Source organism: Crocodylus porosus, unplaced genomic scaffold (genome assembly GCF_001723895.1).
Source record: "Crocodylus porosus isolate Cpor-Errol unplaced genomic scaffold, CroPor_comp1, whole genome shotgun sequence".
Classification (NCBI taxonomy): domain Eukaryota; kingdom Metazoa; phylum Chordata; order Crocodylia; family Crocodylidae; genus Crocodylus; species Crocodylus porosus.
In genome coordinates, this window is record NW_017728907.1 from 30,710,816 (window position 1) to 30,736,370 (window position 25,555).

Consider the following 25,555-nt stretch of genomic DNA (forward strand, 5'->3'; position numbering starts at 1 on the left):
ACACACACACACACACACACACACACACACACACACACACACACACACACACACTCCTGCTCATGGTCCCGGGGTACCAGTATGGCCCTGTGCTCCTGTGGTCTAGCAATGCAGGCTGGGGCCACGTGGTGCTGGAGCAGGCATGCAAGGAAGCAGTGAAAGCTGGGACAGGCAAAGACTTCCAGTTGGGAGGGGGCTGGGGTTGGGGTAGGGCAGGGTCGGCTTTGTTGCTGGCTCTTGCCAGCTCCCCCTGGGTCCTACTGGCCCTGGCTCCTGTCATCTTTGACAGGCAGCCAGGAGCAGATACGTACTCATTTTCTAATTTTTTTTAGGGGCCCTGTAGGCCAGATAGAATAGCTGGGTCTGGCCCATAGGCCGTATTTTGCCTACCTTTGATTTAGGGGCTTTCAGTATAGGTGGTCAGCATGCATGGCTTTGAGGAGATCTTTCAGGTTGATCCTAAGTAGCAGTATAGATGTATGCTAATTGTATTCTGTTATTCTATTAAAATAATAAAACATTCTGTGTTATCTGTAGTATATGTATAAACTTGCATAAGTTTACATATGCTAGGTAGTGTGCGTTTGCATGCATATGTATTTTAGAGGCTTATACAAATAACATGCCTCTTAGCAAATTACCTCCTCATGATAATCCTTTACCAGTACCTTTCTTTTTCCCGTTAACGCAGAACATTGGTACAGTTCTACAGAATGGATTTGTACAGCAATTTTTTTTTCTTAGCCATTTGACAAACATAAATCACAATGAAATTATAGTTGCATACCCTATTTTTATTTTAATAAATATAATCATTTGTATAAACACTAAATATATTATTCATACGTTCTCTACTGTAATTCAACAAGCAGATTAATTTGGAGACTTGTCTTCATGATAATCTAAAAGAGGATTTACATTATTTAGGTAGCTAATACCATAAACTAGCTTTTTAGTATTGTAAAAGGGGGTAGCTATATATTGTGTGCCAGACTTCATTTCAGAATTAATTCTAGAACATACTGCACTGTGTAGTCCTATTGGATTTCTGCAACTGTTGCCTTTGGAGCCATGCTATTGTAGCAGAATTCCAACAGGAGTAAACATATGGGGAGTCTTCCGTTGTTGGTTTACCCCACCATTTGTTCTAAGAATTAAACCAACTGGTTCTGTACCCAGTGGAGTACATCTGTTACAGTATATTACTAGAAATGCACAACTCATTTCAGAGCTTGCTGAGATAATTTTGATACTTGTGGCCAAGAAAATTCTGTTAAATAATTGCCAAAGAGATTGGGCAGCTTTTTCAGAAGTATAGAAGTGGTTTAGGAGCCTAGTCCTGTTTGCACACTTGAATCAAGCACCTAGCAGCCTAAGTGTCACTGAGATGGGAATGGGGCTTAGGATTCCAATCACTTTTGAAAACGGGACTTCAGCCCTTAATTCATTAAAATACCATTCAAAACCATACCCTTTGTCTCTGTGTGGTTATTCCTTGGTTTAAATTACACTGTCATGTTTAGCAATTTATTTGGAGAGCAGATTTTTCAAACAGTTGAGATTTAGTTGCATTTAACTTGAGGAATAAATTTTTCCTTAAATGCTAGGGTAAGGATTCAATAGTCGTTTAATTAGTATGGGAACTCTTTATATAAAAGAGTACACTATCCTTTACACAAAAATTGCTATGCAGCAGTCAAGTGGCCAACAGGTATAATCACCCACACCATCTTTAAAAAAAAAGGAAATATCCTGTCAAGATATCTGGTGAATTATATTCACCATTTTCATCACCAGTCTCAACCTCTCTGCAAGTTAGCCACATGTTGTGAACATGGACAGTGTCAAAATATACAGCTCTTGTTCTCTATAGTGGGCAGTTATGAAGTTGGAGTTAAGGCTTCCTTTTCTTTTTTTTAAAGGAAGGCTTGTCACACAAAATCCAGAGGGTGCCTCCAATTGTATCCCCAAGACAGTTTGCCATCAGGATTTGAGCCTGTGTCCTTCATAGCACATCATGCACAGTAACTACTTGAAATAAAAGACTAATTGTTAACAGTAGTAAGCTCTAATTCCCTTCCCCAGGTTAAGGGAAGGGACAACATTACTTTGCAAATAGGTGATGTCAAGAATATGTTAAAGGCAGTAGGGTGCTGTGTTAACCCAGCCCTTATACTAGGTTATCCTTCATGGCTTTGGAGTGAGGGGGTATGATCTGTTTGGTGACTAGTCTGGTGATTCTCAACCGGGATGCTGCATCCGTAGGTGTGGAAACAGCTACACATGATTCACAAGATAAACCCAGAGGGTACGTCCAGACAAGCGTCAGACAGCACGTGCCACACATACAGGCATTCCCTGTGCTGGTAATTTGCATATTGGGGTGTGTGTGTGTGTGGGGGGGCACTTAACCCTGAACTGAAAAAAAGCGGGGTGGTGCATGTGGCAACAGCATGCGCCACCCAGATTGGAGCCTGGTCAGTCAGAGCCACATTCCAGCTGCCGGCCAGGATCTCTGCTGCAGGATCATGGTGGCTGCAGCCCCTGGAAGCCTCCAGAACCTCAGATAAGGCTGCTTGGGCCAGCCCAGGTGCTGACCCCAGCCTCGCCTACCCCACCTGGGGTAATGTGCTGTGTGCCAGAGTACACATGTATGGGGGTTCCCCAGGGACAAGTAGCAGCAGCACAGATTGTGCCACTGCTGTTTATCCCTAGGGAAATGCATGTTCCTGCTCATGGGGGATGCTCCCAGAGGTTTCAAATAGGAACCAGTAGAGTCAAAAACATTTTGACCTGTTTGCATCTTTCTTACTTCTTTTGCATCAGAAAAATTGCTCTATTATTTTTTGTAGTCCAAAAATGAATGAAAGCTAAGAGCTGGCATTTTCCAAGGGGTGTCTTAAGTCCAAACATGTTCAGCGAAAGCAACTGTGACTGAAAGGACAGCTAGATGTGTATATTTGGCAACTTGTTTTTGCAAGTCACTGACTAAACGGATTCAGTTTGGATCAGTTTTCAGTTCTACCAGAAATAATCTTGCATGACCTTTGATTCCTTAAATAGGAAGGGTGAAGAGTGATGCCTGTAACCAGAGATACAAGTTTGAGTCTTTCATGGATAATTACATGAATTTAGTGTTAGGCAGTTGGAATTGAAGTAACAACCTCTGGGGTTTTATTTATTTATTTATTTATTTTTGTTCAGTCTGTGTGAAAATAATGGAGTTTTTTATTTCTATGTTGCAATCATTCATTTGTGTGAGAGTACAGGAAACCATACTGAGAGGAGAGGAATTTAATTCATGTTGTATAGTTGGTTCTCTAGGCTGTAGAAACATGTTCCTGGAAAGTGGAAGTTGGAATTACACTGAAACAATGAAGCAACCGTACACAGTCTTTAAATCTCAGAATGTAATGCTCTACTTGGAGCAATTTTAATGGAACAGATTTACACAGTAAGCGCATATAATGGCTTCCATTGTTGTACAGTATACATTCAGATGGAGCTGCCACTAGATGTCACATTGTTTGCTTAATAAGTCTAACATTATCTCAGATATTCAAAATCTAAATTGTGTGGACAGTGGAACAACAGATCAAACAACTATGTATGAAGTAGATCTATAGTTCTGAGTCTTTTTAATTTTACTTACATATTTATTCCTCACTATAAAGCACTCATCTATACTTTGAGGTGTGATCAGCTAATATTTTTGTAAGCTGATATATGTATCTCCACATTTTCAAATATTCTTTTCTCTTTCCACAGAACATTTTGACTTTAAATCCCTGTATGCAAGCTCATGCAACTCTACATTCAACAGCTGCAAAGAAACAAAGCAAGAAGCACTGGAAAAGGAATTCTGATAAGAATTGTTCAGTAAGTGCTGCATAGTAGTCATAGTAGTACTAGTGGTACATCTGTTAAATACAAGCTATTAAAACTAAAATCTCAATGGTAAAAGCATCAAGAAATTAAATGTTAAGATGCTTGCAGAGTTAATCAGCCAAGTTCTGCTTACCTTATGCTTCTGTAAATTGGGAGTTACTTCACTGACTGCAGCAGTAGTTTTAACTTGGGGTGGGGGAAGGAAGGGCAAGTGGGGCACCAGCCCTTGCCACTGTTTCAGAGGACAGTAGGATGGCAGCTTCCAGGGAATAAATACACTGCCATTGTCACTGCTGTAGTAGCCCTGTTCAGAAAACTTCTGCTGAGGTGGAAGCAGCCTGCATTGCTGCCACAGTCGCAGCTGCCACAACTCAACAGCCCCTGCGTTGAGAGGCCAGCACTTGCGTGCATGCATATGCGTACACACCCTTTTCCCCTCCACACCCTGTTGCCCAGAATGCCAGAATTTCAAGTTACACCTTTTGTCTTCAGTGCTTTGCAGTAAAATTAAGATTGAAATTTGGTCCCAGGTAATTATGCCCACCTCCTGATTTACATTTTCACTGCAAACTTATTAATTAATTTAGCAATTGACTTAGTTTCTAGGTTTTCATATTCTTTGTCTCAATTTGATATTTAACCTGTTTAATATTTCTGTAGCTTTATTAGATTTGGTTGCTTCTTTGACTTCTGTCCAGCACGTCTGAATTGTGTTTCTACTGTTTTCCTACAGATGGTTGTAGATAATCCTTTCAGAGTAGATGGCTTTTAGTCAGAATATTTTTAGGTAGAATACCACTCCCCTACCCTTGGGAATTAATAACCTATGCTTGCAGTAGCCTGTTGGTTATAGTATTTATTGTAATGTATCTGAATACAAAAGTTGAACAATAGTGATGTTTTAGAGATGCTTGTGATTCCAAGGTTTCAATTGCTTAGTATGAAACCTGTGAATCTTCCTTTTTTCTTCGTCATTCTCAGGCAAGTAGGTACTTACTCATACTCCCAATGCTCTGGGTACACTTAAACTTCTAGGGCTGTGTAAACAACAGTATTTGTGGGCCTTGGCTGCTGATTAAAGTATGATCCTGTACACTATATAATTTTTCATGGTTACAGGATTATCCTTTATGCAGTTATAGAGTCTGATCTTTCTATAGCATGTATGGGGACCATATTCCTGTTTGGGGACCCAGTGAGTTGAGCAGAGCCTGGCACTCTGGTGTTCACTGCAGGATCAGAGCCTGTTGTAATTGTTAGCTTTTTTCCTATTTAAGAGCAATATGCTAAGTAACAAGTGGCCTTTATACTGTAAGTTGTCAGAGTTAGCTAAAAATTCCACGTTTCGTTTGTAAATAGTATGGTAAAAAATCTTAACATTTTACTACAAAACATAAAGGAACTTCTCCAATTCTAAGTGGACAACAAACTCTGCGTTGATATTTTGTGGGTGTTTTATAACTGTGGGTGTGCCTATGTAGAAAACCCCCCCATTTTCCTTTTTAAATACATATACATATACATATATGAGATAGGTATGCATTCTCTTCCCTTCCCCAATTATTTCTGGCTTTTCTTTCTTTCCCTCTCTATTCCTTATAGACAAGCTCAGACTTAGGATAAGCTTTAACATTTTTATTTTGGTAGCAAGTTTTTGGTTTTGGTTATCCACTGTTTTATATTGTATTATTATTAGGTTGTATATTGTATTATTATCATTTTTGTATTGATTTTTATTGTTTCATATGGATATTGTATGGTTTAGGCCTGTGTTTGTAAGTGAACCAAAGTAATGTCAAGTTTCCATTTTGTATGTCAAGTCTCCATCTTGTGTCCTCTGCCCAGGCATCCCCTGTGTTGCAACTATATGATTCATGTATTCCTCCTGTATAAATTGGTACCCGGATGAATGAGAGTGATTGGGAATGATTGAAATACAGTGGTAGCAGGCCTCTACTGAATGGCCTGTAACAACTGGGCCATTACTTCGCATTGATTCATCCAGGAACATGGACCTCACCCAGGAACAGAGCCAAGAACCCAGCATTTGAAAGACAAAACACCCTGTAGAACCAGCAACTCTACCATTGTATCCCACCATTACAGACACCCAAAACTGCACATCCCTGCATGGAGCCCATGTGCTCAGTATGCCAGGGGCTGACCCTTGCCTGGGCATGCCTCCTGTCACTAGGGTCACACAAGGTCTACCCCCATAAAAGGGGCAGTGAAGACGGACCCAGTGGGACGCCCTCTCCATCTGGACCAGCACCATGCCACACCACCTATCCACCCAGAGGCCCTGCTGGCAACCCCCCTCTGGACAACGTTTACTGGACAAGGACCCCTTTCCAGCCTGGATAGGTAGCTATCACACCCCAACCGCTCTTCAATCAAGGACTTGGACTCTGCTTCTCTTCCCTACCTGGAGTCCAGCCTTCCACTGAGTCTCTTTCTCCTGCTGCCATTGTGACACCTTGTGTGTGTGAGAACCAATAATTTCATGGGGCTGTGTAGTGTGTTGTCTGTGTAATAAAACTGTTATTTGGACCCCTAAGTTGGGTTTTGCTTTATTATGGCTTGGCCCTGCTCCAATCTCTGCTCCTCTAACTTCTGTCTCATTTTTCCCTCTCCTGCTTTTGGCTCACTGCTGCCTCCAACACCTGTCCTGAGTTCCTCTCTGCCTCCAAACTCCCTGTTTCTTTGCCACTGTCTTATCCCCACTGCCTTTTCCCTTTCCCCTGAGCAACCAGGTTTCTGCCTCAGTTTCTTTCCTGGATGTCTCCTCCTTGCCCCCACTTATTTGCTCCACCCCCCCAGCATCTCAGCTGTCTGCCTCAGTTTCCAGCCACAGTCTACCTTAAGTAAACCCAAGCCTCAGTTCCTCAGCCAGCTTCACTGTAGTCCTCTGGTTCTAATCCCGGTTCTGGCAACTTTCACTCCCTACACTTTGACTCTTTCTCTCTCACCTGAACCTGCCCCCAGGTACCCCAAGCACACACATACACACTGTACCATCCAATTTAGGAACTTACCTGTGTGTATGTGTAGGTGGGTTGTATGTGTGTGAACTGGTGACTGTGTGTGTGTGTATATCTATCTATCTATCTATATATGGCATTGTGTTCATGATATACGAATTAGTGATCTGTGTCTAACTTTTGGGCTGTATAGTGTATGTGCTTGAATTGGTGATAGGTATGCATGTGCCTAGGCTGGTTTGGATGTGTATGTGCTTGAGCTGGTAGTATGTGTATATATGCACCTAATCGATTTGTGTGTTTGTATAAGTGCAATTGTGTTACACCCTCCTATCTAACAGCGTAATACTGAGATCCTGAGAGTTGGCCTGATCCCACAAGGCAACACCTATATGTATGCCAGACTGCACAGTTGTAACTGAGAAGCTTTAACAAGTACTAAATGCTGCACAGTAACCACTGTTACTGCACAGTCCTGGTGCTGCATGGGTTGTTTCTGATGCTACTGTGCAGTAGCAACGAGCGTCATGGTTCATGACTGAGTTTATTATACCACAAAGAGAGAAGGGAACCCTGCAGAAGCCAACAAGTGAACCCACAAAAGATTTCCAGTCTCATTTTCCATTAAATTCATGGAGTTAATAAGATATTAATGATCAATAGAAATGCCTGTGCCTTTCTGGGCTCTCCAGCTCATCATCTATAGCCCTGGTTAGTATAAAGCAAATAACAGAGAATTGCTTAATCCTATCCTAACGTCTTAAAAATAAGGAAAAGACTGCAAATATATCTATATTGAACAAAATGGGATTTTGATGGCCTAAAAAGTCATTTGCAGGTGAAAGTCTGACCTGTTTATAAGGAAGTGTAACTATCTGAAGTTTGTGGAAATTGTACTTGTTTACATTTGCATCAGGTCTGAATTTGGCCTTTAGCTTTGAATTCCCATCCAACTATTCTGATGGGGACTGTGTAGAATTACTGTTGGAGGAAGGGTGGGAGTATGAAAATACAAAACTAATTAAATTAACAGCCCTCAAAACTCTGTGAACAAAAGCTGCATCTGCTGATGCATGCACACAGTGACTTTGTAATGTCTAATATACTTCCAGATGGCAGACTTGCATATTTCCTCAGAATAATTACACAAGCAAAATTTTAACTCCTAACCTGCTCTGAGAGTATTTGGTTGTCTAGTTTAAATGTGTTTCTGAAAACAGAATCTGAGCTGGTATTCTTCCCGTGCTGAAAAGTTATTCTCTGAAAAGAGGTTACATTAGGTTTTAATGAATATTATTGTTTATTTATTGTGCCAGGCAACTGGGTTTCTGTGTAAAATCAATTTCTGTCAGTAGACAGAAGTTGATTGATCTTCCCCAAGCAACTGTAGTTCACTGGAATTAATAAAAGGGTGTGCAGACTCTTCAGATTCTTGATAGGAACTGAGGACTGTGTTGCTAAGTCACCCTAGATTCTGGTACTAAACATGGACATTAAAAGCTAGGTAATAACAAGTGAGTTACGGCAGCAGGTGGAACCATCTGTTGTAGACAAGAGGAGTGAGGTGGGCATTCTCTGAGGGAAGGGTTGGCCAACCTGAGGCACAGGTGCAGCAGATTGGAGAGGGGACACGTGTCCTAGTGGCAGATAGGGCAGGAAGTAGAAAGCAGAGCAGCAGGTATCGGCATGGCATTTAGTAAGGGTGCAGGGCTCATTTGTGGCACACTTGCCAAAAAACTTGGCATCCACTCTCTTAGGGCATTCCTAGGCTGAAGGCTTTCCTGGTTACTGGGGACACAACACTGATCTAGATTACAGTAATTGTAGCCCTGGTCTAGGATGGGTGGGCAGGGGGCCTAAAACCCTCCTTTTCAGGGGGGGATCAGTTGTGCCATAGGGTCCAGGGTTGCTACTGATTACTTGGGAAAATGGAGGTGGGAAGGGGGAGAACAGGGAAGGAGAAACAGGTCAGAAGTTCCAGTGAGAGAAAAAAAAAGTCTATTTTTTTTTTCATCCAAAGAAGAGGAGTGAGGAGGTGTCAAAGGCAAACCTTGAACAAAGAGAAGAACCTTAGGCTGAGGTTTAGGTTATATTAATGTCTTTTGACTGACCAGTAAACAACACACCAAAGAGGTGGGTTTATGACACTAATCTGAGATGTGTTTCAGCTGAAGCTACAGCTTCTTATTCAACCTGCTGTCTCTTTGCGCTGCCCTGTGTGGACATGTCTGCTGTGTTTGGGGGCTTTTTGGTCTGCATTGTTTTATACCACACCTACCACAGTAGGGTCCTGATTTACAACAAGGGCTTCTGGGTATTACCATATAGTGTCTGAACCTCAGTTATCTGAATGGCAGCCGGCAGGTTTGTTTTGCTAACTTGTAACTGTTGGTAAATAGTGTTACTGTTCTTTTCTTAAGCTTTATTTTAATACAGTGCTGTAGTGCTACTCTTAAGTTTGATACAATAATTTGTGAATGTTTGACTTGTGTAGCAATCTGTTCTCTTTTAAGATTTACCATATTTAATATCTGTACTGTTCAGGTTGGTATAATTTTTCATTATGTATCAAATTTTAGCATGTATAACTAGGGACCTACTTAATTCACCGTTTCGTGGATTTCACAGAACAAGAAATGTGGGATTGTCTGCAAAATCAATAACAACAAAAACTTAATAAAAATAAAATACTGGTGCCCCAGTGGAAGTCAGCGGTCCTCGTTGCCAGGTGGGGAAGGTGCCGGCTGGTAGGGTGGCATGAGTGCAGCAGACAAGATGGTGGCTGTCCTCTTGTCCCTTCTTCCCCTGCTGGCGCCTCCCTGCCAGTCAGTGCCAAGGGGTAGCGCTGCCACAAAATGCCTTTGAAATCAGCTCCGCCTGCTGTGAGTAGCCATGAAAAGCCCTTTATTTCACAGCGATTTAAGTAGGTCCCAATGTATAATTCCTTGCAAAGTAGCCAAACAACTCTTTTGCAACTGCTTTTCAAAGGGGTTTGGATAGCAGAAGACAAACAGATCTCTAATGGGTGAAATTATATCCTTATTTACACTTGAAAAGTCTTATTGTCTTCAGTTGATTACCTGGATTATATAAAATACATTTTGTGTGTGTGTTATTATAAGTCTGCTACTTAGTGGAGAAATCTGAGTTATCTGGGATATTCCATGCCTTATGCTGAAAGGGGCTTATGTATATCTTGGAAAGGTTTGACGGGAAGGTGATTTAAGCCAACCCATATGTTCAGCACTTCTTCTGAAATACCATGCTTGGAACTACAAATATACACATTACTGATGTATCTATGGAAAAATGATGGGAATTGTTCCAGAAGGAAAAGTTGGAAGTAATTCAAAAAAAGGGAAAAGGCAAGGAAAAAACAGAGTTTAAATTGGGTTGTTGATTGCTATCGTTTAACTGTTTTGATATTCTGGCAGTACTAGCACTGTTTTTTGTGCTTACGTTTGCTAAGCCTGATCACAACTTGCAATATGAGTCCTCTCTTTTTCTCTCTCCTTTTTATGTTGGAATGACACCATTTTAAGTGTAACTCCTTCTTCTGAGAGTATTTTTTTTTTGGCCAAGGCACTTTAATTGTTATGTATTTTTTTTTAAGTGCTAGAAAGACCATGAAATTCAAGATCAATGCTTAACAGAGTAAGAAATGAAGTACAGGCTGCCAAGTAAGAGGTAGTGTAGGGTGGCATCTTAGAGATCAACTTGTTCAGAGATATGAGCTTTTTATAGGAAACAGTCTTTGTCAGATGCTATCAAATACTTTTTTGACCAACTATACACCAATATCAGAGAATAACCTAAATAAACTATTTTTTTGAATAAATGTGTGTGGGGGGAGGGGGGGAGGTAAAATTTAAATTGGTATTTGCAATTTAAGTAAAGCCATCCACAATCTGAAAAGAAGGAATTTAGTTGGCAAATAATTTTAAATGAATAATCTGACCAATTTTAAAGATATATTAATAAAGCCTATTAGTATATTTATAAATAAGAAATAGCTTCAGCATTGCAAAATAGAGATCACTTATTAAAGGAAATCAGCTCAATTATCTCTACAACCAAAACGTATAGTTTACCTTTGCAAAATATTTATTTGGTCCTCATTGCACATGAATATGCAAGTTGAGCTCTTTTTTGAATGGGTATACAATGGCAGATGTCTCTCTAATCGCTATCCTATTCAAACACTAATCGGTGGAACATATGTAGAATTCTAGTTGTATGAATAGGTATACCATGGCAGCAGTCTTTTTAATCACATCACTATTCAACCACTAATCGGTATGATGATTAAGGGACATTAGAGGGAGCACTCTGACATCTGATTCTTTGAACTGATGTCTGGTTGGGCTGCGCTTTGTAGTATTCGTCATGGCCAGACTGCTTTCCTTAAATAAAACGCTCAGATTCCCAAATGTGGAAAATATTACATTATGACTTATAGAAGTGATTAGGGAATTTGAGAGTGATTTTTTTTACTAGTGATTGACTGTGCATGCACAAACTATTCACATGAATAATAGATGCATTACTTTGAGTATCAGTAAGAGTTGAGAAGTAACATCAAGAGATTGTATCTTTTTCCCCTCATAGTATCAATAATTAAATATTAATAGAGACTTTAAAATGTACCAGTTTAATCATTTAGCAGTCAAATTCCTACTCATGCATTTTTCAGACAAACTAATTACTTCTCATTTTCTTGCATCGATACCATACACTGCGTTTTATAACCATTTTATGTAAGTATGATTGCTATTTACATTAGATCTATTTATGTATGTGATTTATATCATCTGAGTCTGTAAGGAATATATAGCTACAATACTTGTGCCTTCTGTCTTAGTTTAAATTTGTTTATGATGTGACTATTAAAATGTATTAAATCTCCTGTTTGTGTTGATTAAAGGCTTCCCTAATATCATGTCTCTGTTTATAGATCTTTTAAATTGTGCCTGGCTCAGACAGAGTGATTTCCTTCCACGTAGAGTGCAGACATAGTTGCAGGCGGTACAGAGCATTGCAATCTTTAACCCATCCTGAGCAGTAGTGAGGGATTGGTGAAGCTGGCTGTTGATGGTTCCAGCCAGTCTCTTGGGAAACTGGCACTGACTATCTGCCACAATAGCAATATTAATAATCTCAGGTTTTGGCAAACTATGATACAGGAGTTGGAGAAGGAGGGGTAAATGAACTATATGAGTCATAAAGATATAGGGAGCTCCAGGGAATTATAGGAGAGAGTAAACCCACAGGCTTTATCACTTTAGTTATGCAATCCTTTGGATGAGGAGTTTGGAAGGCACTGACTGTTCAAGAAATTCTGTGGCTGTTCAAGGAGTTTTGGGGGTGGAAGGGGAGAGACAGGTATGAGAGAAAAGAGAATAGGCAAGAGAGAATTGGCACTGGCTGGACAAAGAACCTGGAACACAATGCTAAGAGGAACAAGGCTTAGAACAGGAGCACAAGGGGGTAGATTTGAAGTGAGAGTTGGTGAAGATGGGAGATGGGAATGATAGGGAGATCGGGAGTGAAACAGATTGAAGAAGAAGCTGGAGGTATGAGGAAATGGGAGTTGATTGGATAAGGAGACTTGAAACTCAAAGAAGAAGTCTTCCAAATGGAGATGGGATGAGTGGTTGAGGAGAACGGGACTGGAATGAGGAGCTAGCGATGAGGAAGAGATGGGGTTAGGGCAAAACAGTTTGGACAGGGAAATGAAGAAGGCTGTGCTCACCTTGCATAGTCCCTTCCAGAGCCTGGAAAGGAACAAAGAAAAGTCTTCTCATTCTTCCTGAGAAAGTAGGGCAATGGGTTAGTTACCCTGGGTGTCTGTACGTGAATGCACGGAGCCTGGGAAAGAAGCGGGAGGAACTGGAAGCCCTTCCACAGCCCAGGAGTTAGGCTGTGACTGGAATAACAGAGACTTGGTGGTATAGCTCATATGACTGGAGTACTGTCATAGACGGATACACTGTTCGGGAAGGACAGGCAGGGCAGAAGAGGAGTTGTGTTTTATGGAAAAGAGCTGTATGATTGGTCAGAGCTCCAGTGTGACACTGGAGACAGGCCTGTTGAAAGTTTCTGGGTTAGGGTCAGAGGGGAGAGAAACAAGGGTGATGTTATGGTGGGGGTCTGCTATGGACCACCACACCAGGAGGATGAGGTCGATGAGTCTTTATTCAAACAACTAGTGGAAGTTTCACAATCACAAGCCCTGGTTCTCATGGGGGACTTCAATCACTCTGACATCTGCTGGGAGGGCAATACAGCAGTGCAAAGGCAGTCCAGGAAGTTTTGTGAGAGTTTTGGGTACAACTTCCTGGTCCAGGCAGTGGAGAGGCAAACTAAGGGCCATGCTCCTCTTCTCCTGCTACTCACAAACAGGGAAGTATTGCCAGGGAATGTAGAAGTGGACAGCAACGTGGGCAGACGTGACTATGAGATGACTGAGTTCAGGATCCTGAGGAAAGGAAGGAAAGAAAACACCAGAGTAAGGACCCTGGACTCGTATGTACTTTTTATCAAGTTATTGTAAATCGATTCAGTTTACCTTTCAAGAGCCAGATTAACAAAAGTTAATCTGTGACTAAGGTTTTTGATGTTGAAGTGCAAACTTTGAGAAAATGAAGCAACTAGTTAGTGAAAGAAACTGGACAAATAGCTCAGAGACATGAATGTAGAGAATGCTTGGAATTTCTGAAGTCAAAGGTGCTGTCTTACGTCAGAGGTGAAATTGGGTTCTTAAGCAAATGGGAAAAAAACTTGTTGGGAAGGACTCTAAGTGAACTGCGTGTATGAACACCTAAAAAAAGGGCAGTAGGAGTTTACAAAGGACTGGAAAAAAAAGATTGATAAGTGAAGAAAGTTAGGTCTTTGAGGTCAAGATGTGTGGAGAAAAAGTTAGAATTGCAAAAAGTCAAACTAGGGTTATGTCTTGTAAAAATACTGAATAGCTGAAGAACCTTCCTTTATAAAAATGGTAAGAATCGGATAAATGAAATGGGACATTTTGCAGTGGAGCTGATACCTTGCCTTCATTTTTAATATAAAAAGGTGATCTTAAATATGGGGATAAAAGCTGATCATCTAATGGAAATTAAAGTTATCATAATTGAAATGAAAGATAATCTTGGACCTTTCTGGGAATAAGATAATCTTCACCTAAGAAACCTAAAAGAGCTGGCATGTGAAATAGCAGGTTTGGTATCAGGGTTTTTTTTTTAATAAGTATTAAGTCAGAGGTGATACTATCCACTTGGAGAATAGCAAAGGTACTAACTATATTAAAGAAGGGGGAAAAGCAATCTGGGTAACTATAGACCAGTTAATTTGATTCCAATAGTATACAAAGATTTAGAATGAAAGAAGTAAAGAATGTATGGCAGTAAATGCAATAAAATGCAGCATGGGTTTACCGAAGGTAAATAAATCATATCAGATTCACCTGATATCTTTCTTGGATAAGAGAAATGCAGTAGATGAAAGAAATTCAGTACATCTCACATTTCATATGGCGCCACAAAGAAAATTATTAGTTAATTTGGGTTTAGTTGAAGAATAGTAAGGTGGATAAAGAAATGGTTAAAGGGGAGATAAAAATATGTACTGCTGAAAGAAGAACTATTGATCAGAAGGTTACTAATGGGATTCCTGAAGGATCTGTGTAACGTTTGCAATTAGATATTTTCAGTAATGAACATAACACAAAAAATAGGTGTGTGTTAATGAATTAGCTGATGATACTTGTCAATACAGAGAAAGATTGGAATCATACAGGGAGAGCTCCGCTAATAGAAATGGGATGAAATGTAATGGTATGAAGTATGAAGTCATAACCTTAGGAGCTGATAACAATGTCTGCTATAAGTCTTGAATTCATGAATTGGAAATGACAGAATTATTATAATCCACCAGGATGGTGAGGTTGGGGGAAAAAGGCAAATTTATTCTTGGATGTATGAAGGGAAGTGTTTCCTGTTACTGCCATTTTCAAGTTACTGGTGAGATCTTAACTAGATTTGTGTGTATAATAAGCAAGAAGGCAGGACAGAGGTGGAGTAAAGCTGAAGCAAGTGCAGAAAAAGACTACTAGGTTAATCTGGGGAATGAAGAACCAATCTACCAGAGGAAATTTGGTTAACCTTACAAAATGAAGGCTTATGAGGCTTACTCGCTATACATATTTCTGGCGTTAGAGAAATAGCAATGGTTGAAGAAAACTGTTTACACTGAAGGATATAATTTAGCAAAGAACAAGTAAATATAAATTGGCCACGAACAAATTTTAGGCTGGAAATTAGAACAAGATTTCTACCAACTAGGTATTTTGGAAGATTGTTCCAGACCACGTCACTGCTTTAACTGGCTTGAAGGTGAACCTTGATGAGTTTCTCAAAGGCAGTATGTGATATGATTATCTACCATACCAAGAGACTAAAATGAACCCCTCAGGAGGTTTCTTCCAGTCTTAAGTTATTGTACAGTGTCTAGCACTCTTAAAAATCAGGGCATACCCAAAATTAGCAGATATATTTGACCATAATTGTTCAGTGCTGTTCACCATATATAAAACTGGGATAAAAATACCTCATCACCTCCTGGGGTGAAATGGAAATACATTGTTTGTAAAATAGATGCTGTAATGATAAATGCCATAGGAAAGCCCATGAGGACATCAATTTTATCATCAGAGCTTATAGGGCAGTGAATAGTGTGCAGTAAATAAAGGCACACATAGATGACAAGGAAAAAAATATTGGATGGCTGTTGATTAAGTGAGCACCATCCATTCTCCTTCCTGAATAAGGCAAAGCTTCTGTGAAAAGCTGTTATATATGATCGTATAATTAAAAACTGTACCGTAAGTTATATGCACAAGGAGTGCAGGGAACAAATTAAGGCTTCAGGGGCAGCCTTTATTTTCTGGTATTTTCTAACTATTAAAGGCTCTACTTTGCTGCCTGACTTTCATTTCTGTTGAACTTCTCATATGGTGTGATATTAGTGTGCCCTCCCACCATCAGTGTCTCTCTTTTCTATGGTCTTTAATTCTGCCTGGCACTAGTGGTGGAGTATAACTGCATAAGCCCCGCTTGTTTGTTAATTGAATGTTGACTTGAGACCTTGACCTACCTACTCTGTGAATCGCCTACAGTTTCTCCCTTCTACATAATAACTTGTTGCGCTTTGATTGATATAGTTCGTCATTGTCAGGTAGCTTTTTAAAGCTTCTGTTCTGAGCCACTGTCTTTTCTCTTTTCACTAATGTTATGCTACACCAACCTTGCTTTGCTGCTAACAAAATATGAGTACCAAAAAAAAAAAAAAGGAAAAAAAGAAAAATCCAAAGTAAAAGTGCTGTTTCCAGGGACTTGAAAATGGTATATGTAGGTGAGAACCTTTTCTGCTCTGCAGGGTTTTCTTACAAAAGTTATTCTCTAGCTGGATAAGGATCCGTTTTCCCCATGATTCATATTTCCTATTATTGTTTTCGTTGCCTTCTGACTTGCTCCCTATGGCTCTTCAAGAGCATTATTTCCCTTCAAAGAGCATAAGGATTCCTTTCTGTGGGGAATGTTACTATCAGCTTCCTCAAGGGTTCCCACAATGTTGGAGAATAAAGGAGGACTGTGGCAGAAAGGAGCAAATCAAATGTGAATTTAGTGTATAGTTCCCTGAGTACTGATCAAGCTAGGATCAAATGACTTAAACTGTTTGGAATCAAATGGGATAGAGCATTATTTGCTAACTCTGGAGGATTGTGAGAAATCAACTTCTAAAATCATACATTGGTCTGTTATAAAGCTGCTTAGTTAGCTGAGTTGCATAAGTACTGTTGGTTCCAATAAAGTTTTCTAAGCAGATTGGGCTAGTTCATTAAATTGGGGATTTACTGGATCTTCCTGTATAAATTCTGATATTACAGAAGTAGAAGTCCAGTGTGATAGTGCAGATGTTTAGTATCTCTCAGGATTTGGTCAAACAAAATTAGGAAAAACCTTCTTTATTAATTTCACTGTGCTTTCAAAGAATCATAAAACTGCTGGTTTTACTAATTTTTTCCCCATCCTACACAAATTGGAGAATAATGCTGTTTATAGATTTAAAGCATTTAGAAGGGGATTTATAAAAGTGTTTAGAATACTTAAGTTTTATGTTGAATACTGAAATGACTTCATATATTTAAATAAATGAAGTTGCCAATAGGCACTCTTTAGTAACTAACAGGTGCTTGACTTGTATAAGAAATTTCACTTTAATTATATTTATAGAACACTGTAATTGTACAATGTAGGCTTTTTGAAGGTATTTTTTTTTTAACAGACCATGTAAGAAGACAAGGAATTCTGCCCACAAGAGTTTATTTTGATCTACTGTATTAGTAGGGGACTCTAGTTCCTGATGTTTACTTTGTACAGTTTACATTTTCATTGCTTCTATCTTCCTGTGCATTTGCCAGTGAACAGACAAACAATGTGAGAAAGATCTTGCATATATTTGTAGCAATAAGCCTGAAAAGCATCCTTGCCACCAGGGCTCTAGAAAAGATGTGGAGAAGTGCACAGTGTTGCTAGGCAACACCACACTACCACAGATAGTATTTTTCTTTTAATTTATTTATTCTTCAGTTTGAGTGTGTCCTGCTTGGAGCCATTTGGGTAATAGTTAGACAAGTGCATAGAAATCGGAAAGCTGTAGGAGCAGAATAAAGGAATGCAAAAGAAAAATGTAAAGAAGGGAAAGTCATGACCCTTTACAAAAAAGAAAGAACTAGGAGACATGAAATAATCAGGGAAGAATAAGGAAGAAAGGAAACAAAGGAAACAGGACAGGGAAAAAACAATTAATAAAGTGAAAGATGGAAAGATAGGACACTAGGGAAGAAGAAACATTAGAAATTGGAAGATGAAGTTTCCACAAGGGAAATGGGGACAACTGCTACATTAACATAAGAATAACATTTGCACCTAAAAAAGGAGAAATGTTCTAATATTGTTTTAAAGAAAATAACGATTGCTGTCTTTAATTGTTCTGCAACTTGTCTGCTCTTTTCTGTTGCTCTGTTTATTCCTCTGCAGCAGTAGTAATGTCTTTCAAGAGTTGGGAGGAAACTATTAGCTCCAATGTTTTTGGTAGGAAATAAGTATTACTTTTACAGCAAGTGTTGCAGATTTGTTTAAAACTAATAAGTGTTAGATCTGAGGCTTAAATCTTCAAACCCAGACCTCACCCTCAAATCTAAAATCTTGTATTTTAATATCAGGATGTGTGCTTTTTTTAAGTGTATAAAGTATATGAACATATTGTGACAAGAGTGCAAATTTAGGGTTCAGTCATATAAATTTAGCGTTATGGTCCTACTAAAAGGAATAAAATTGCTTTGTATTACTAATGTGTACATCCCAGCTATAGGTGCAAGATCAGAACCTTATGTTTTCCAAAATTGAAGGTACAATGCACAACCTTTTTTCCTTCCTTGGTCCCGACCCTTTGGGCTACGTACAGATATTCAAAAAGCCTGAGTCTGAATTGATTCAATCTTCGCAGGTTACTTTAACCTGCATAGATTGAACTATTTTGCAAGTGAATAGACATTCACTTTTGATTCTGGAAATGCAGACACATGCCTGCTTAGGCCAGAAGTTGGGGGCACTAGACCAAGCCCTTCCTTCCTTTCCACAGTGGCCAAGGGAAGCTAAGGTGGGGGGGTGGCTGACTAGGTCCAGAAAGCTTGATTATGATTGAGATGGGGTTTAAAACCCACCCCCCCGGCCTGCAGGAACCCCAGCCCAGGTGTACCTGGAGGGGGAGGGGGAAGCAGCCCTTGTCAGGCTTTTCAGAGGAGGAAAAGGAAATGTGGCTGGCCCCCAGCTGGTACTGAAGGGTTGAGCAGTGACAGTGGCGGTGTGGCCAGCTCCCCCCCACACCCTACCACAGGGGAGGAGGAGAAGGGGGAGAGCCCTGCCTGCTGCAGTGGCTCCTTGATAGCCCAGCCCAGCCTGGGTATGGGGAGCTGGGAGCACAGTTTTTCCCCTCCTGCCCCACAGCAAGGCCCAGCACTGTACCCATCCAGCCTTGAGTCCTGAGGCAGTGCTGCACAGAGCCCTTCCACCCCTGAGCCCCACAGCAGGGGAGGAGGAGTGGGGAGCCCTATATGACAAAGTGGCTTGGCCTGGGTGCAGGGAGCCAGGAGCAATGTGGGCGCACAGCTCTTGCAGCCCCTGCCCAAGTCCCATGTGTGGCTGGGTAGGACCCCACCCCCCCGGCCCCACCCTTCCCTGCCATCCACTCGCTTCTCCTGGAGTTGGGGCTGGGGCTGAGCTGGGCCAGCTCATGGGCACTGCTGAGAGCAGGTGTGGAGGGTCCGGGCCCTTCCCAGCTGGCTGTGGCTCAGACTAGGGCTGTGGGAACTGTGCACTCAGATTGCTCCTGGCTCTCTGTGCTGAGGCCAGGTGGGGCTGTCAGGGATCCACTGTGCTGGGCAGAGCTGTCCCCCTCCTATCCTCTCCCCCCCGCAGGGAGGGGGTGCGCTCTGTGCAGTGCTGCCTCGTGACTGCCTGACAGCCCAGCCCAGCTTGGACGTGAGGATCCGGGAACAATCTGGGTGCACTTCTGTTCTGTTACAGTTTTAAACCAGTTTCTGATTACTTAACCTGGTTTATGTGTAACTTCTGCCCCTAGCCTTATGGCACAGTCTCTAATTACCGTGTTGTAAGTTGTTTCTCAGATAACAAAATATACCGTAATTGTTGTTTGCAATCTCAGGGGCATGTTGCTTGCAGTATTTTGTTAAATATGAAACAAAACAAAAAAAATCCAGGCGAGAGGTTGATCTGGTATTTAAAATGCTGAGCACTCAGCCTCTTTCTTTGGTGTCAACAGTGCTCTGTTCTCAGCACTTTTTTCAGTGCCTAAATTCATATTTGGCAACTTAGCTTTAGTCCTCTAAATTAGTGCCCTGGCTCTGTACCTCCTGTTGGTCTGTAGCAGTGGGGGTCAATCTTTTTGGCAGGTGTGCCACAGATTAGTCCTGCCTCCTCCCTCAGGACCATTCTGATCCCCTTTCTCTGCCCAGTCTGCTGCTTTGCTCTCTGCTCCCTGCCCAATCAGCTCTTCTTCTTTCTGCTGCCTGCCCAGTGCTCCCTGCCTGATCTCCTGCTGTGTTTTTTGCTTCCTGCTCTTATGTGTTGCTGTGCTGCCTGCCCCCTTCCTGATCTGCTCAATAAAAAGCTTCAAGACCACTGAAAGTTATAAGTATTCTTTAACTTTCTGCAAACAATGGCAGTGGCAGCAAAATCTGAAATATAAGTCACAACTTGTGACTACCACAAGGTTCTTGAATGGGGTCAGGCAGCACTGGTCCCTTTGCTTGGCTCAACTTGCTTCTTTAGCCAAATGGAGCAAGCTGGATAGTAGTTATGTGTTCTAATTGGTTGAGTCTCTCCCATGTAATAGAATCACCAACATTCAGTAAAAGCTAATTTAGTCTGGCTTTAGAAAGAGAGGAAATTCATTCAGTTGCCCAGAAAAAACTGCTTTTATATCCTAGTTCTTGTGCCTTTGATTTTGGAAGGCAGCTTCCAAGTTCACTTATTACTTGCAGTAATTCACTTGGGGCAGTTGTATTTTCATTTCATATTTGGCCTGACCTATGGTAAGTATCCTCAGGTGTCACAAGGGGGAATTTTGTTTCATTGCTATCTAAGTCTTTTGTTGTATCATGAGACTGCTTCTCAAGTAGTGTATTATTTTGGTTAGAAGTCTATACACAGTATGATTTCACTGGAATTCACCTAGTTTTAGAGAATTGCCATAGTATAACAATTTAATTGCATGATTGTTTTTTATTTTTACAAGGAGAATAGTCCAGGGATGTGATTTCTTTCTGAGAGCTGGTCTAAAGTGCACACTATCTTACCAGTCATTCTCAAGCAAGGTGCCGAGGCACTCACTGTAGGGTGTCAGAAGATCCTTTTCTTGCCTGGATGCTCCCCCACCCCTGCTGTCTGGCTGCTCTGCAAGAAGATAAACATTGTAATAAGTAAATTGACTTTTGAAATGTGGTACTGCTCAATTCACAAAAGCTATAGAGATATGCCTTGAGTCTAAAAAGATTGAGAACCACTGCTATAAGCACACAGACATGTATAGTCTGAAATGCAAACTAGCTTTTAGCATTCTTCTCCACTTTGTATTCTGTAGTGATTCCTCATGCAGGATTCTCCCTGGATTGCTCCAGGGGGAGAAGGGGAACTGGGCAGAGAAGTAAGCCCTGTACTTGTGGAGGGTGGGATTGGAGTTCACAGCTCATCCCCCATGAATCTCATAATGACATCTTTGTAGAGCATTCCCCTACATCAGGTAGTGTATTTTCTTCAAATTGGACCCCTTTCTTTTTTGATGTTTAAAATTAATTAATTTACACTCGCTTGTTTATGTTTCCAAGGGATAATGGTAGGAGAGTACGTAACAGGGTAGGCTGTTGAGTACATAGGTAATAGGTCTGTGCGAAGCTTCAGTTCCTGATTTGATTCCGTGGAGATTTGGCACAACTCGGTGTGAAATCTCTGAAACTGAATTGAATCAGGAGACCCTTTAATCTGTCTGAATCAAATTGGAACCCTCCTAATTGATTTGGAGAGATTCGGCAAGATTTGGCAATTCAGACCTAGACAGAGCTTTAAAAGTTTTTTCTACATATCTCAAGGTACCAGGTAGCTCGTCAACAATGGGGCAGATGGAGCTCCCCGATGTGCTCAGCAGCAGATCCAGAAGTGTACCAGAAGCACTTCTGGTCCACTTCTGGGTCTGCTGGGGAGCATGCAGGGGGCCCACCCATGCCCCACCCGACTCAGCGACTGATGCCCCTGGGTCTGGGGGAATGCTGGGGGGAAGAGGGGGCAAGTGTGCTCCCCAGTGGACTGAGAAATGGACCGGAAGTACTTCCAGTCCACTTCCACGTTCGTGGCTGACCATGCAGGCCCCTCCCCCACACTTCTGCAGGATTCACGAGCTGTACCTGGTACCTCGAGGTATGTCGAAAACATTTAAGCTGTGTCTATGGCCGAAGCGCCGATTCTCTGAATCAGCATCAAATCTTCAGATTCAGATTTGGCCAAATTGAATCAGGAACGTGATCTGAATCAACGACTCAAATCACTGTCCCTGATTCAGGCTGAATCCAAATTGAATATGGCCTGCTTTGCACACTCCTAATAGCTATGTATGGGATACTGTGAAATAAAATAGCACCTTAATAGAGCATCTTGCCTTTAAGGATTAGGGAGCCACGGTTCAGCCAGCCATGATCAGGTGTCAGATTTAGTGGAGATGGGAGCAAGAGATTTGGAAACCAAGTGGCTTAGTTGCTGGTGGGAAATGAGCTTCTTCAGTAGGCCCTGAACTGGAGTAACTAAAGAAAAGAGTGCATTGTCATTTTGTATTTTCTTTTCTTTTCAGGCCAAAGGAAGAAGAATTCTTTGGGGGAAACATTTTTGTTTTGATTTTTGCCTATTGAGAATAAAACTGGCCCCTGAAAGAAACTTGGGGTGGCAGTGAGTCCTTCCTGGGTTGAAGAAACAAGCCTACCAGTGCTTGTAGTTGTGTAAAAATGCTATAAAATAACAGCATTTACACTGTGATTTCTGCAATTACTCTTATCACTGCCTTACAGTGAGTAATAGTTGGCTGCCTATTAGCAATAAATCAGATCCTGATATGCAGATGTTAGGAATTTGCACTCAATGCTGTGGAATTAACTTAGGTTCCTAGAGGGTTTGGTCTTCTAATTCTTAGGGCGCTGGTTCTTAACCTTTGTTGACTTGAGGCACCTTTCTCAGGGCACCCAATTAAAAAAAAAAAAAAAATTATATTACAACGCTTACCTTCTTGCAGAAAGGCCAGACAGTGGGGATGGAAAATTAGCCAGGCAGAGACAAGTCTGAGCCTGCGCTTATCTGTTTATCTCCACATGTTGTGGCACCCTTCGAAACATCTTGTGGTACCCTAAGGTTGAGAATCACTGTGCTAGGGAGTGCTGGTACATGTAATATAGAGGATCTAATAAAGCAAGAGACTTCAGGGTGGGAGATCTTTCTATAAATTCCCAGTTAAGGATCATGGTAACCCATGTTGTAGGAGGAGGGTGATCAAAATGGTGCTCCAGGCACATTGAAAAGCCTAACAGGATTATGCTGTATTCTTCTTTCTAGACGGTTGGTCAAGGGCTGTTCGTCCCAAGTTTGGAGAAGGAAGAGGCTGAATGCCCATAAGAAGAGGAAGAAGCAGGGGTGTGATCATTAAAGGATCACAAAGTTTTTTTCTTCTCCCTGTTGGCCCAGACAAAGTTTTGAGACTGTAGAGAAGAGGCAGAATTGCAAAATGTCCTATTTATTGCTGTCTCCTGTATTCTCTGCGACTTTTGCTCAATCTTATTTCCAGCCATGGCTTTCATGTTTTACACATCATAAACAGGTTTTTGGTTCAGTTCTTTTGGATTCTTTGGTCTGCTGTCTCTTTTTTTTCAATATTGTATACTTGGTCCTATTGCTTCTTTAAGAATTGTCCTCATCTTTCTTTCACTGTATCGATACTATCTCATGTGTTATCTTCTGCTGTAGCACCTAGTGTCTGCATCTGCTTTGACAACAGCAATTTGAATGCAAACAGGATACTTGTATTTTTGTGACTGTAGAGCTTTATGAGTTTACCACTTGTATGTGGACAATGCTGACAGTAAAGTTTGCAGAATACTGGTTCAAATAGAATTTCACAGCTCCAGTAAAATGGCAAGTGTATTTGTATTTAATTACTTTTTATGTTTAAGAGACTTTGCATCTTTGTATTTTTTTTGACTGAGAAATTATAAAAATAACTAGGTCTATTTTCACCAGTTAATAATTCCCAGTGACATTGGCAATATTTATAAAAGAGCTCTGAATTATGATTTGTGTGGAGTTCTAAAATATCTCTCTTATTATAGCATTCTAATATCAATACAGCCCTTAAAAATGTCTTTCTTGCTTCCTAACGTCGTATGTTTACTTGTGTTCATTTTCATGTGTGTACTATTCTACAGCTCCTTAAGGAGAATATTCCTCTGGAATGCTGAATGAATGAAGTATCATGGTTAGGCTAATGAAGCATTGATTACAAGCCAGGATCCTGGTTAACATATGCTTTCTATTGACTTTTATTGATTACTAAAACTCAAGGCTCCTTTGCTATGGGAAGAATATCTGCTATTATTTTGAATATACATGCTTTTTGTAGAATGCTCAAAATCTTTTAAGAGCCCATTTGGCCAGTATGAATATACAATGCAATGAAAAGATTGCTATAAGAAATGTTCATATATTATGAATGATGTAGTGTCAAATGTTATATAAATACCTGAGGGCTCGTGATAGTCTTTTGCAAGATAATAGGAATATGCACGTTTACAAAAATTTTTTTCTCTTGTTGAACAGCTGGTAGAGTATCATTTTTAAGCTGCCTCTATTTCCATATTTGGAGTAAGAACCCCTTGAGAATGAATGGCAGCAAATAGTGAGGAGGAACCTTGCAGGTGGATAGTATACAGAATGTACTGTCTTACACACATTTTTTTTAAAACAAAGAGCATATTGTGTGCCTAGAGTGAATGTTAGGTAACCCTTTAGCAAATGGCATCCATGTGATCTAATTTGTTTCTAGGGGTTTTCTTGTATAGATATATAAGAACTGTAATTGTATTGAATTATACCATGAATACTATAATGAACAAAATATATATTTAATTATTTTATCGTATGGCAGATGGGTGCTTAAATCTGAGAGAGAAGATCAGTGAAGCTTTTTAGCTGTTTGTGGTATTTCAGTATAGAAAGGCAATCTGTTCCAAATCAAGAAAGAAAAAGTCAACTAAGAATGTTTTGGTTTTTTGGGAACAAAGCTTTTCCTTTTAATGGTTACAAAAGTTTGTATCAAAAGAAGTTGGCATAGACTTCTGAATTCATAACAATTGTCTATTAGGTTTTTTTAATAATTTTTCTTTGGCATGTAATTCTGTTTAATTAGATTCCACTCTCTCTGTTGTTTCAAGATTCCATAAACTGGAGTCTTACATACCAGCTGCTAAAGCAGGAGTTATTGTCTAAATGATATTCACAATGAGTATTTGGAAGGTTTACAATTATACCCTTGCTAATAAATTGTGCTATTTTCCCCAACAATTTTAAGTGCTAATCTTCAGAAGGCATTTTAAAATTAGCTAAAATTCTGTCAAGAGATTTACAAAAATTGTTAGCATGAAGATAATTATGTCACAGTCCTTGGACTCCATCTCTGATTGTGTGCATAAATCAGAAAATGTCAGCTGTGTTTTCCCTTAATAATTATCCTTGCAGCAATATATTACAGTTTAAATTCCTGTTATAATTTTGCTTTGGGTTTATAAAACACAAGACAGTTATTTCTAAAGTTTTCTGCTGATTAAATAATTCAGAGATTTCCCAGAATAACAAGTGATTATCAGTGCTAGCATTTTAAATATCAATAAGTGGATCAATATGGAAATAAACATCCTACATTCATTATAAAATCCTCCTCAGATGCCAGTTGTTTAATTGTTTTTAAGAAGTTTGTGCTACACTATGGCCAATGCCTAATTTGATGGGCGTGTGTGTGTG

At 40.3% G+C, this 25,555-nt stretch overlaps 1 protein-coding gene across 1 annotated transcript in view; it reads left to right on the forward strand.

Annotated features, from left to right (window-relative positions):
* Positions 1-25,555, forward strand: part of DPYD (dihydropyrimidine dehydrogenase) — a 672,292-nt gene that overhangs the window by 40,047 nt on the left and 606,690 nt on the right. Inside the window, exon 2 of the mRNA XM_019531048.1 lies at positions 3,769-3,879. Within this exon, the coding sequence (XP_019386593.1) occupies positions 3,769-3,879 (111 nt within the window). The remainder of the gene's footprint in view (positions 1-3,768; positions 3,880-25,555) is intronic.